The sequence below is a fragment of the Haplochromis burtoni genome, unplaced genomic scaffold, assembly GCF_018398535.1.
Source record: "Haplochromis burtoni strain Fernald_Lab_line unplaced genomic scaffold, NCSU_Asbu1 Contig_33, whole genome shotgun sequence".
Classification (NCBI taxonomy): domain Eukaryota; kingdom Metazoa; phylum Chordata; class Actinopteri; order Cichliformes; family Cichlidae; genus Haplochromis; species Haplochromis burtoni.
In genome coordinates, this window is record NW_024582394.1 from 1,478,037 (window position 1) to 1,490,878 (window position 12,842).

Here is a 12,842-nt window from a genome sequence, read left to right on the forward strand (position 1 = left end):
GGGGATAAAAACATTTAAACAACAATATGATAAATTCTGTGCTAGCAATATGACAAACAATGAGACTGCAAATTGTCAAGTGCAAAAGGTGTAACAAAGAGCTAATGAGAGCTCTATCACATAAGAAACAGACAAACTAATTGTTTTATTAGCAGCAGCCTTAGTAAACAAGAACTTAATACAAGCACAGCACACATTGCAATTTCAATAAGAAGTGGGACTACATTTATACCCAACAAGTGACTGATTACATATACAAGTGATTAGTGTGCCCATTTGTGTCTCACTGCAGTCTTTGAAATAAGGTACTAATTTAGGCAAGTAAAGAAAAGGTAAATTAAAAATATAATCACAAATTAACCAAAGCTACTTGTACTTAACAATACAGGTATCTGATATTGGAGTTTTCTGATTGGACTATGGATAATTATAGTCTCCTCCATGTAGGTGCAAATGTACAGAAAGGTAAATCCCTGGATTCACCTTTACATGCAGCTGCAGAAAAAGACTGCACAGCTGTAGTGAAGTTGCTGCTGGACTTTGGCGCAGACATTAATGCCAGGAACACAGAGTTTCAGAGGCCAGTGGATGTGGCTCCACCCAGCAGTCTTACAGAAGGCTTTCTACTGCTTTATGAAGGTATGAGTTTACTTTTTGCTTGGTTTCGTTCGCAATCATTGATCCCTTCCTGACCTTGCTTTGATCTGTTTCTGTCTTTTTTTTAACCACCAATTAACAGTGATAAATAATGTTTTCCTGTCTCCTTTTCATAGCTACACCACGGTTGCTTAGCCAGTTGTGTCGTCAGTGCATCAGAAACTGCGTTGGACGCGACAGACTCCACCTTCTTTCCCATCTTCCTCTGCCTAACAGGATCAAGAGCTACCTGCAGTACCAATGACAACAGACTATCAAACTGTCTGCCTAAATGGGACTTGCAGGAAGAAGCCTTGGACACCAAAAAATTATATCAACTCCACACTCCTCTTAACTTTAATTTTAGCTTCCAGTCAATCCAGTAAAAGCAATTAATTTGAATTAGCTACACGGCCGAGTAGCTGACTGTAGCAGCTGTGTTGAGCTGGCCTGATTCCCATGTGAGGATGTGTGGACCTGGATAAATGTAAAGCAGGATGCCACTAAAACAAACTTCCAGGATTAGTTTTCCCTAGGTTAATTTTGTTTGAATAACATTAATAATAAATATTTTGTTTTCTGTTCTGCAGTGTTTAGAAAATGCCTTACTAGTTGCCAGTGAGTGCTGCACTTTATATTTAAACCCCCCCATAAAAGATTCGAATATCGTGTAAATGCACACTACATGCTGTATGTTAATGAATGTTCATTGTTTCGCATTTAACATTAGATTATTAAAAATCTGTTTTGAAACCTGTTGCATTCAAATATGTCTTTCCCAGCAGCCAAATGGTGGATTTGTTACTGATGTTTGTCTCAGTGGTGGAACCAGTTATTCAAAAAGTTGACAAGTTTAAGCTTGGATTACTGACCGCTGACAACTGCTCAGATGGAAATGTGTGTAGCTGAATGGAACTTTCATGCTCTAACATATTATTAACAAGATATTCATGTGCCATTTGATAATATTTTGGCCGTATTTTGATTTTTTATTTCATATATCTGAGTTTAGCTTCAGTATTCAGTTTCATTGTTATATTACATGCAGTTGTGTATGCTCTAGTATTATTTATTGGGTAGCACTATTATTTAAAAGCGTTATACAAATGTTAGTCAAATAAATAAATAACTGAAGAAACAGACCGCTCATCCTCTAGAGGGCAGCACGCCGCTACCGACACGGTTTAGCACCACAGAGTGCCGTTGTCATAGAAATCTCAACAAAACAGGCCAGGAGCTCGTCAATTAGCCCTCCTTAAAAAAAAGCAGATCTCGGCATGATTTATGGAGGTGACTGGTAACAGCGATAGAAAAGTCACTGGTGTGTAGATTTCATGGCTCGGAGCAGCATATGTTTCGCAGAATGTCCCAAGAAAACAGGACTACCAAGAGAAGTAGTCAAGTGGCTGCAAACTCTGGACTTGGCATTTTATCCCAAAAATGTGCGCAGGTACAGAACCTATTTTGTGAATCACAAATACGAATAAAAGAAAAGAAGAAGAATATTAAAAAGAGGATATGTGTAATTTAAAAAAAAAAATATATATATTTTTACACGTCTATTTTCCTGCATATTGTTAGAAAAGTATTATGTTGTGTTCTTACTAACCTACTGTTAGCTAGCTAAATTGAATGTAGATACCATTTAATCTTTTTTCTAACTTAAAAAAACATGTAACTGCAGAATAAAAAGAAAAGAAAAAAAATCACATAAAACTAGGGTGACCAAGTGTCACGCTGTATCTAAGCCTGCACATTTTATATATGCACACGATGTCGCACTTTTTATTAGCTCCTGGACTCTTGTGACTGAAAAAAGGAGATCTGTGGATAACCTCTGAATCCCGAAGATCAGAACAGCAGCTGAACTGTTAGTTCAGCAGAAAAGAGGAATAGAGGAATAAATGAATGCACAATACATACATTCATGATATATATAAATCCACACACACACATACAGTACCCATTACGGCATTGATGTACCCCCTTAGCTGAATTCTACTGATACACATGAACTGGAAGTTAAATTCATACAGTTTGGTAAAGATAGGTTGTTGCAGTGCAATCTTAATTTCATTAGTTGGCTAACAGTGGTTTAGTGCTTCTGCAGCAATCATGGTAACCAGCATGAATGAGAAGGAAACTGAGTGGATGGGACTGTGCAGGCCAGACCTTATGAAGAAAAATGTCTCTTTGAAATTAAAAGGAGGTCATTCATCAGCTTGTAAGTTTTAAAGCATGAGGCTGTTTGAAAATTGTGTAAAAAAGCTGGCTTTGTCAAGCTAAGTGTGTCCAGTGTTGGATGGGCTTAGAGTTGAGCCAATTTAATTGAAGTTTGTCTGGCTATCATTATCTCAGGATTGTGGTGCATGAGGTGAGTCCTCATAGTAATTCCAGAATATTTTAATTTGTTTAAAATTAAATTAAAGTGATATTTGGTGTCCCTGTATCAATACAATATCACCACACAAAATCTACCTCAATCTACCTCCCCCTCACACCCACCCACCCAATTTCCAGCACACTGTAAACTGTGTTTGTATCAATTTCCTAATTTATATACAGCATATCCAAATTCTGAACTACCATGTGGCCCATTTTCTTCCGTTTCCTCATTTAAACACAAACTTACAATGCATAAAATATGAAGCGAATAACCAACTTAAAAGGAGCAGGATTATGTGAGGTTGATTAAAAAAGAAGGAAAACGCAAGGATAACAATAAATCTGCTATGACAAGGAATAACCAAGTGCTAAGGCAAATTCCACTGGTAGAGCCAGTAAGTGCATATTGTTATTTCTGTATTTCATTTCCAGAGATTTTTCCAGCGGCTACCTTGTGGCACAGATATTTTCTCATTATTACCCCCGAGACTTTTCATTGCACTCATACGACAGAGGAACATCGCTTTCTGCCAAACAGTGGAACTGGAGCCAGATAGAGCGGGTGAGCAGAGCAAAATATTCAAAAATATAATGAGCCACGAAGAAATGCTTTTTTTATTCACTGCAGTTGGCATGTCACTGAAATGCATCTTCCAGGTACAGTTTGGTGTTTAAATAATACAAGTTCAAGTTTCTCTTACTTGTTGCAGGCTACTGCTACTGCAAGTGTCATAAATAAAGGTTTTGGTTAATCTGCAATACACCAGGGGCACAGACACACAGACAGCATGGAGCTTTAAATGCATATGTTGAAGCAGGGCTGGACGTGGACTTAAATAGTTGGTACAGTTAAAAGCTAAACTTCAGCTATTAGCAATGGCTCGTGGTCAAAGTTCCTTCCTTATTATGTCCCTCCATCTATTTTCTCACCACGTCAATTTCATCTACCTCCATCTCCCCCTCACTTCTCCACAGCAGGCACTTGCAGCAACAGCGTGCTGTAACTGAAGATTGGTTACTAGTTGTTCCCGGTTCATGGTGGAGCAGCAGCCCCGACAGCTAACATGTTGGTTGTTTTTAATTTCTTTTTATTGTTTTCTTTCAGCTTTTCAGCTTCACCTTTTCACCACTTCTTCCACACAGCAAAGGGGATGGGCTGGTCACATTAAGAGATTGATTGGGCAATCCAGTGTCAGTACTGAAAATAAATGAATGGGCTGTTGTCAGTGCTTGTACAGCTGGTGCACAAAATGCCCAGTATGCCAGATTTACCAGTCCAACCCTGTGTTGAGGTCCCGCTGGGATGTGACATTTTCACTACCCACAGTGCCTGTGTTAACTGAATCGTAAAGTGGTTTCCTTCTCCATTCAAGTGTTTAAATATAATCTCTAATATAATTTATTGATCCAGTCTTTAGAGAAGCGGAATCTGTACTTGAAGAAGGAGGCCATTGATGGAACAATCCATTGTAAACCAGGAGCAGCTGAGCTGTTGGTGCTGGAAGTTTACACTATTTTAACTAAAGGGAGGTATGTTGGCAGCTTTATATCTGATGTAATATTCATCTTTAAAAATAAATGTTTGCCTTTTTTTGTATATGGAACTACAAATATGTGACTACACATGTAACTATTAATGCTAATGATGTTGAAAAGATCCAGAACAATACTATTGCAACTCTCACAAATATTTGTTTAGCAGTCAAAGCGATGTGACAAAGAACCATAACATATATTGTGTTTCCCTTTTAAGAGTCAGTGATGTAGAGGGCCCAGAGCCAGACTTCACCGATGAAGAATACCAGAACCTACTTCCCAGCCTGGCTCGCTCCACAGCTTCAAAAGCCATCAAGAACAACCTGACAGCAACAGAAATCCAGGCTGTGCCTGATATAAGCACAAACCAGAGGAAGGCAGAAAACATCCTCTGCAGGCACCTCGAGCACAAAGCTGCAGAGAGAATTCTCAACCCTGGTAGGTCATCCATGATTAAGTGGCATTGTATCTCACATTAAGATTCATAAATACAAAGAGCTAAATAGATTATCAGGAGGTGACATATTTCTGGCATATTGCATTAGGGAAATTCTAGTAGATATAATAACTGCATGATTTTCAGTACGGCCAGTTAAGAGTTTACAATCATTACTTTTTTTGTGTTGGAGACAAAATAAGAGAGCAGGGTCAAAACACATGCAAAGGGGAATAAATCTAATTTATTTGTGTAGAAATTTGCTTTTTTTTGACAATGCCCTGTTTTGAGTACAGGACGTTTTAAAGTGAAGCCTAAGCGAAGTCACCCAGCTCCCCACAATCTTGTTCCACAAAGCCAGATGGATAAGTGCTCTGACACCTGTTCACCTGAAGGCAATACCTTAAGTATGCACAAACTCTCTACTTTTGTTTATTTGTTTGTTTATTTTTGCAAAAGTGAGCTGAAGAGAAAATTGATTTTGTAAGAATGTTGAATGCACCAGTTGGCTGCAGTAAATTTGGGAGGTAAATATTGACACATGTCCTTCAGTGGTGGAATAGCTGGGTCTTGGTTGCTTGCAGTGGAAATGTATACCAGGAAACTGTTACATCCAGCTGTTGCCTGCACAGCAGCTGCTTTAAAAAACACTGCTTATATACAAGTAGCTATTAAAGTTAAGGGTTTTTTTAAATTTAAGTATTTCTTTCTGTGATGCTGAATAACCTAATGCACAAAACAGAACTAATACACCAGTGTAATTGTAGCTGCACTTTTGACGGATGTGTTTCTGCTGTTCTAGAGCTGTGGTCTTCACCAGCATGGAGCAGAGCTTCTGTTTCCTTTAAGGAAATAAAGGTCCGTCAGCCAGCCAAACATTCATTGGTTAATTATTAAAGATACCGACTGAATAACTGCGCTGTCACTGTTTTATGTGTGAAATGATGAACTCATTTATTTTCAGTTATTCAAAACAAAGTCCTTCTCAAACTATTATACCTCACCAGTATTTACCTGACTGTAATTTGATGTGATTTGATTTGGATGATGCATGACGTAATTTCTTGTTATCGCTTATATAATGGTAAAAGGTCTCTACCATGATATATGCTGTGTCTGTTTCTGCCAGTAGGCGGCAGCATTACATCATACCATTATTTCTTAATGGCCTGTGCAGAGGAGCTGAAGGTGTACCATTTGCATTTTATAAATTTATGCAGTGGTTATACTGAGCTTATAGAGAGCTGCCTTACTGTTCACCATTGTGTTTCACCAGCATAACGAAGTGTTATTTTAAAAATAACAGTTGATAATGAATGTTAGATATTACTGAATATTCGCATATTACTAAATTGTCAGACATCACAGAGCCTCACTGTCTCTCAATCAGTCTCTCATTTTGGGAGAAACCTGAAAAATGCTGATAAAATCTACTCTATGAAGAAATTAGCAGATTCCTTAATTGGTTTGCTAAACACCCAGTCACTGTGGCAGGAAGACATGAAAGCTTTTCCCTTTCATTTTTTAAAATAAAAATAAATGCTCTTGGTTACAAAGCGTGTTTCAGCATTTTTATTGACTGGAGATTTCAATTTTAGAAATACAACGAGCTGAATCACTGTTTTTTCTTTCTTTCTTTTCTTTTTTTTTTTTTTAAAACTGCTGTTAACTAAAGACCAAAGATGCTTTGGTCTTTTTTTCCCCTCAATGTCAAAAAAACTCTGCCCATAGCAACATAAGTTGAATGTGCTGACACATCTTCATTTAGAGCTGCAACAAAACAAGCTGAACAGTCATGATTGTGCCTAGAAAATAAACACCATATGTTCAGTGTAATGACTCTATGTACCAGTACTCCCTGTATGCAAAAACTTGTCTAAAAGAACACTCTACTATACTGCTATGTTAATGACTTAATATTTCTACCATTACATGCACATTCCTATATTTTCAGTCATAAAGTATCATTTTGCTCAGGGATCTGCCAACAGCATCATACAGTCTATGCAAAATTCATTAACTTAATGCCATGGATAATGATTTTAATAGTCAAGCTTAAACTGGAGATAGAATAATATAATGTGAAATGTTTTCTCCACCCACCCAATATTAAATGTCCTATTGTATCAATAGCTGGTGTTTCATTCTATACTTTTTCCCTTTTAAATAAGTTCCTTCATTTTGTGCACGTTATTGAGCGGTTTTGGTTTGTCATATTACATTTTTATTGAACTATTCTGTTTTATTTAAGCTGTTTTGTTATTGGCTTCCTTGAGTGTTTTTATCTGCTATAATTCAAGGATTTTCCAACCCTTGGGATAAATAAAGCTAAACTTGTGCTCACTCATTTGCAGTGTTGGTCAAGTTACTTGAAAAAAGTAATCAGTAACTAATTACTGATTACTTCCCCAAAAAAATAATCCAGTTACTTTACTGATTACTTATTTTAAAACGTAATTAATTACTTAGTTACTTAGTTACCTTTTAAAAACACGATTTACAAAATGTAATCAAATGGAAAAGCATCTTTTTTAACTTGTTTCATCAGTTTTAATCTTTTAACTTTATGCATCAAGCAAAAATTTAATTATATGCAACATTCTCTGACTTGAATAAATTAGTTTAACATTTAAACCTATTTTCTGCACATTCCAGCACATAAAATAAAATATTTTGTGTGTTTACACTCAGTCTTTCAAATAGATGCAAGTAAAACACAGCAGAAAATAAATAAAGTCAAAGACTAGAGGTCCTTTTGCTCTATTTTCACCTGTAAAGCAGGAGTGAGATAGGCGGAGGTTTACCCTGGTGCAGGTGTGCCGCAGCGGTCAGTTGAATCTCTGTGAATTTCCCATCACGTCGTAGCGCACTCGGTGCCTGTTTAGGGGGGTTTTTTCGGTGTAAAAAGAAGTTTTCTTCCCACGCACAACAGACACTAATGTTTTTGTCACTTTTTATGGAATCAAACTCAAAGTAAGGTCAGTACTTCCACGCTTTAAACGCTGCACGCTCATACTCTCTCCCGCACTCGATATATGATCCATTGTTGATCTGCACGCAGCTGTTGCCACGAATGGCGCACTCGCTTATGTCACTGTCATGAGACATTCTCACAAAAAAATCATGGTTTTAGTAACGCAGTAACTCAGCGTTCCTACGGGAAAGTAACGGTAATCTAATTACCGTTTTTGCAATAGTAATCCCTTACTTTACTCGTTACTTGAAAAAAGTAATCCGATTACAGTAACGCGTCATTTGTGCTCACTACCGAATGACTGCTTTTTCATTTTTTATTAGACTGGCTTTCCTGCCAGACAATGTAAAATTAAACACTGTCATTTCCTACATGTTGTACAGTGCTTAACAAATATATTAGACTTTGTCATAGAAAGAGAAAAAATAATGTTGTTAGGCAAATAACAAACTGAATTCGTGATTTTTGTTTTTACCCAAATTTGACCCGGACTGCACTGAGAAGTCAGAAATTAATGAAGCATAATATTCAGTCACCAAAACAAATTTTTCGGTTCATGAATACAATTAAATAACTGTAATTTGGCATTTTAATGAAAAAGTATTAATCTGCTTCCTTTTTTTAAAATAAAAGAGTTAATTTGAAAATTCACAGATAACAGCAATAATTATATTGTAGCAAAATCTAATTTTGATTAAAGATTTTGCACATGTTGGTGGATTAACTATTACATAAAAATAAACAAATATTTGGGTAATTGCCAATAATGCTGTTTTAGGGCACTTGTGGCATAAACATTAGATTGGGTGGTGGTTTTATAAATCTGAGTATTTGATATGTAAAATACCCAATGTACAGTACTTACAAGAGAGATCACTGGCATTAACTTCAACATCTAGCCATACTAGTCCTAAATACTTTGGTTTTCCTCTTAATATATTATAACCAGTCTAAGTTTTTAGTTATAAGTAATACATCCATGACATGGTTGCTGCTGTCGAAGCACGCCGGCTTCACCCGATTCTTTTGATGGCAAGAAGTCAGTCGGAGACGTGAAGTCCAACTTCAACTCTTTATTCAGCAAAGTATATGCATAGATCACACACATCAAACTCTAAGCTGCACAGAGTATGTTCTAAAGTATGATTTAGAGAATGATTTGATGTATGATCTAAGGCATTTCTTCAATAAAGCTATTTTATACCTTTTCATTACACCCCTCCTTGCCAACAGGGAGCAGTCCCCCAGTCAGCCAATCACAACATGTTTATCACTGTCATCCCACCCACATGGCAGTGGAAATTCAGTTGTGCCCTGCACCCTAGTTCTTAACCTTTATTTTTCAACATGTCTCATTTGCTTTATGGTTTTTATCTTTAATTTTAACACTTGTTTGGTGCTCTTCTGTTTCCACTGGCCTACACATAGTTTCACATCCCCAATGTCTAGCAGTTTTTAACTTTTGAGCAACAACATCTATCTTGCATCATGATTGACAAAATAAACCCTTTCCACTGCCCAAACACCGGAGTCATCCACTCCTCCAGAGGATTGTTCACCCCTGAATGTTCATGCATTTCCTTGGATAATGTTCTCAGTCCCTCTAGGGCTCTGGTCACAGGGGCCGTGTTGTCTGGAATGAATGTGCAGCACATGTCTCCAAACATCGCACAGACACCCCCTTTTTCAGCCAACAGCATATCAAGAGCCATCCTATTTTGTACAGCCATCAGAGAGCTAGGAGCCACCTGCTCAGCTAATCCCTCAATTGCATCCCTAGTCAAATTGGCAAGGCTTAACATTAACATCGTAATGGACATAGTTAATCGTACCCACATTTTTATTTGGTGTGGCTGTAAAGAAAGCTGAAAGGACTGTTATGTTTTCAAAACCTGATGCTACCTGGTATTTATTAGGGACCCCTCTGGGCCCTCCTAAAGCGTCTATATAAGTGGCTGACCCTAAAGTTGGGTCTAAATTCCCCACTGACCTACGTGCTGGCATATGGTGTCTACGCCTCTGCGTCAGCGTACCAGCATTAGTGGTCCCCACCTTATGGTTAAGGTGGGGACCACGCGTACCAGCATTAGTTATCCTAGTTAAGGTGAGAAACTGGTGTAATAACACAGTACACCAGTTTCTCACTGATCTTTGCATTGTCAACAACACGATGTCATAATAACACACTGCTAGTACATACACACAGAAAAGTGGCAACTAAAAGATCTGCATGGGTCAGAAGCTCATGCGAAACTAGGATGTCACCTTCATCCTCTCCTCCTCCTGTAAAAATATAGATCCCCCCTTTCCACCCTGGCTGGGTGGAGTAAATAGCCTGTATTTGTATCGCACTTTACTTAGTCCCTAAGGACCCCAAAGCACTTTACACTACATCCAGTCAGCCACCCATTCACACACTGGTGATGGCAAGCTACACTGTAGCCACAGCTACCCTGGGGTGCACTGACAGAGGCGAGGCTCCTGGACACTGACACCACTGGGCCCTCTGACCACCACCAGTAGGCAACGGGTGAAGTGTCTTGCCCAAGGACACAACGACCGAGACTGTCTGAGCCGGGGCTCGAACCGGCAACCTTCCGATTACAAAACAAACTGCCAACTCTTGAGCCACGATCGCGAGTAGGTGCAATCTTGGGTGTCAGTGTCAAGTCAGTCAAACTTTTGTCCCCATTGTCAGTCCAGTCAGTCCCCTCATGTTCATTGCTTTTGCTGAGAGTGGAGCCTCCCGCTCCACATACTTAAATCTCCAGTGCCAGCAATATGTTGTCATTTCAAAAAAAGAAATAAGAATTCTTTATGATTTTGGCATGGATTAATTTACTGAATCCTTTTAGACAGAAGGACTTATTGTCTGATTATGTCCCTCATAGGTGACTTTTGATGTCTGATCTAAAGGAGTTCCTCAATAAAGCTATTTTATACCTTTTCACTGCTCAGAAAATATATGAACCTTAGCAAAACACTGTTTTTTGTGTTTATTTTTTATCACAAATTGGGACACAGCATTTTATTTTTTCTGGTGCCAAATCTATTCAGATTCACACAGATTAAGATCGCTTTGATGGTCCCAAATCGCCAAGCTCTCAGAGATGCTCACTGTGAAGTACAGCTGAGCTGTAAAGCTAGTGAAAAATAGATGACAGGATGATAAGTGTTTCTGGCTGACTGCCTAGCTTCTCATGTTGTCCAAGAGCCTAGGCTTTTAATAGAGATAGGACAATGGTGTACTGATAGGATCTCCATAGCCTCAACAGACCATTAGCTGCAGATGACCATTAGATTTCTTTTTGCTGTAACAATACATGTGATTTTAATCAGACTGCTGAGCAGCATGGGTCAAGTGCAGTAACAGTTCAAAACAAAGAAACAAAATAATCTATTAAACTGTTTAGGAGCGTTCTAGTGGATGAGTTCTGTAACTTTCTGCTGCTGAGCTGATCTAAATGGGGACTTCATAAGGAACAGAGAACCTTTGAGCTCAGAAAATCTGACTGTGCCTCCACAAAAGATGTGATAATGAATGTTTGCTGTGTTTAGACTACAATGTCCCAAAAATGAACTACTACATGTGCATGGGCAGGGGGCACTGAAGCTAACATTTAAATCATCTATGCCACTTCAGCTTGATGATGGTGTATGATTATGGATCATGTCATTTTCTACTTTCATAAAGGATGATCCAGTGTCCTACGCTAAAGGAGGTAGTAAAGGAAGCACTGGAGCGCCATTTCTTAGTATTTACAGAATTCGATGAGCTTGTTATTGCTGCAGAGCAGATACTACTGGAACATGAAATCTAGCAAGAGTGATGTTCACTGGAAATGGGAGAAGCCTGAAACAAACTTTAAAGATAAAAAATTACAGCATGAAAACTATAGACATAGTCCATGAGTGTCTGCGGACTACCTTTGAGCTACACCCACTCAAAGCATAAAACAAGCATCAGTCAAAGCTCAGATTTGAGAAAGATAAAGGAGGCTTTTATCTAATGGTTGCAAAACACCAGACCATCCATTCAGCCCTTTCACTGGTTCTTAGGCAAACGTACTTTGTAAACACAGAAAAGGCATATACTGTATCCCTTGGGATGCCCTTTGAGAGGTGCATTGCTGCTATGGGCCACCAGATCCCTGCAAGTGTTTGACTCTGCCAGTTAATGTGGACTGTACCACTGATTCTGTCCATAACATTTATGGACACAATCTGTAGGTTCAGCCAGGGTTTGGGAGATGAGTTGTTGTCTCATTAGGAGGAGATCAAGCATCTTGGAGTTGTATTCAAAAGTGTGGGAAGAACGCAGTCTACAGTGATAAAATAAATATACCAGTGTGTTGTGGCAAAAACAGAGAGCTGAGCCAAAAGGCAAAGGTGAGGATTTAACCTGTGGGTAGTGAACATACGAATGAGACTGCAGATGCAAATGGCAGAAATGGTCAGGAGCCAATTAAGGTAGGGATCAACACTATGTTGTCTTTGTTTGCTTGGAATACCTCAGGGATGCTTTGGAAGAGCTTGCAGAGCCAGGGAGTGGAAGGTCTGCACAACTCTACTCCTGTTCCCACTGCTTGGAAGAAAATAAATGTTTGGATGGATGAGTGAAAATATGACATTTAAGCGAACTCCACATCTATCATAGTGCGTATCATAGTCTGCAATTGTTCAACCTCTTTCTGTAACTGTTAATGGTTGGTAAAGCCTCCATCCCTTCCTCACTCAGTAGAGCTGAAAGAATGACCTCCTTAATTTTTCAGTGTCTTTTGATTTTCCTCAGCTTGACTAGGCGTGAACACACATCAGCACTTAAGATGGAGAGCACTGTCGCCTGTTGATTTCTGCAGACACTGGCAGACAACC

The 12,842-nt window shown here is 38.6% G+C and overlaps 2 protein-coding genes across 5 annotated transcripts in view; both read left to right on the forward strand.

Annotated features, from left to right (window-relative positions):
• Nucleotides 1-1,389, forward strand: part of asb5a (ankyrin repeat and SOCS box containing 5a) — a 7,545-nt gene extending 6,156 nt beyond the window's left edge. For all 3 annotated transcript variants that reach the window (XM_042219466.1, XM_014332750.2, XM_014332751.2), the window contains 2 exons: nt 448-639; nt 774-1,389. In XM_042219466.1, the coding sequence (XP_042075400.1) occupies nt 448-639; nt 774-901 (320 nt within the window). In that variant the 3' untranslated portion in view covers nt 902-1,389. The remainder of the gene's footprint in view (nt 1-447; nt 640-773) is intronic.
• Nucleotides 1,390-1,816: 427 nt separating this feature from the next.
• spata4 (spermatogenesis associated 4) lies at nt 1,817-5,904 on the forward strand. 2 transcript variants are annotated; one of them, XM_005919420.3, is made up of 6 exons: nt 1,817-2,086; nt 3,454-3,583; nt 4,433-4,551; nt 4,775-4,995; nt 5,290-5,400; nt 5,796-5,904. In XM_005919420.3, the coding sequence occupies exons 1-6, from the start codon at nt 1,971-1,973 to the stop codon at nt 5,888-5,890; spliced, it is 792 nt and encodes a 263-aa protein (XP_005919482.1). In that variant the 5' UTR covers nt 1,817-1,970; the 3' UTR covers nt 5,891-5,904. The 2 variants fall into 2 exon arrangements, with proteins under 2 accessions (XP_005919482.1, XP_005919483.1); XM_005919421.2 differs by lacking the exon at nt 5,290-5,400.
• The last annotated feature ends 6,938 nt before the right edge of the window (nt 5,905-12,842 follow it).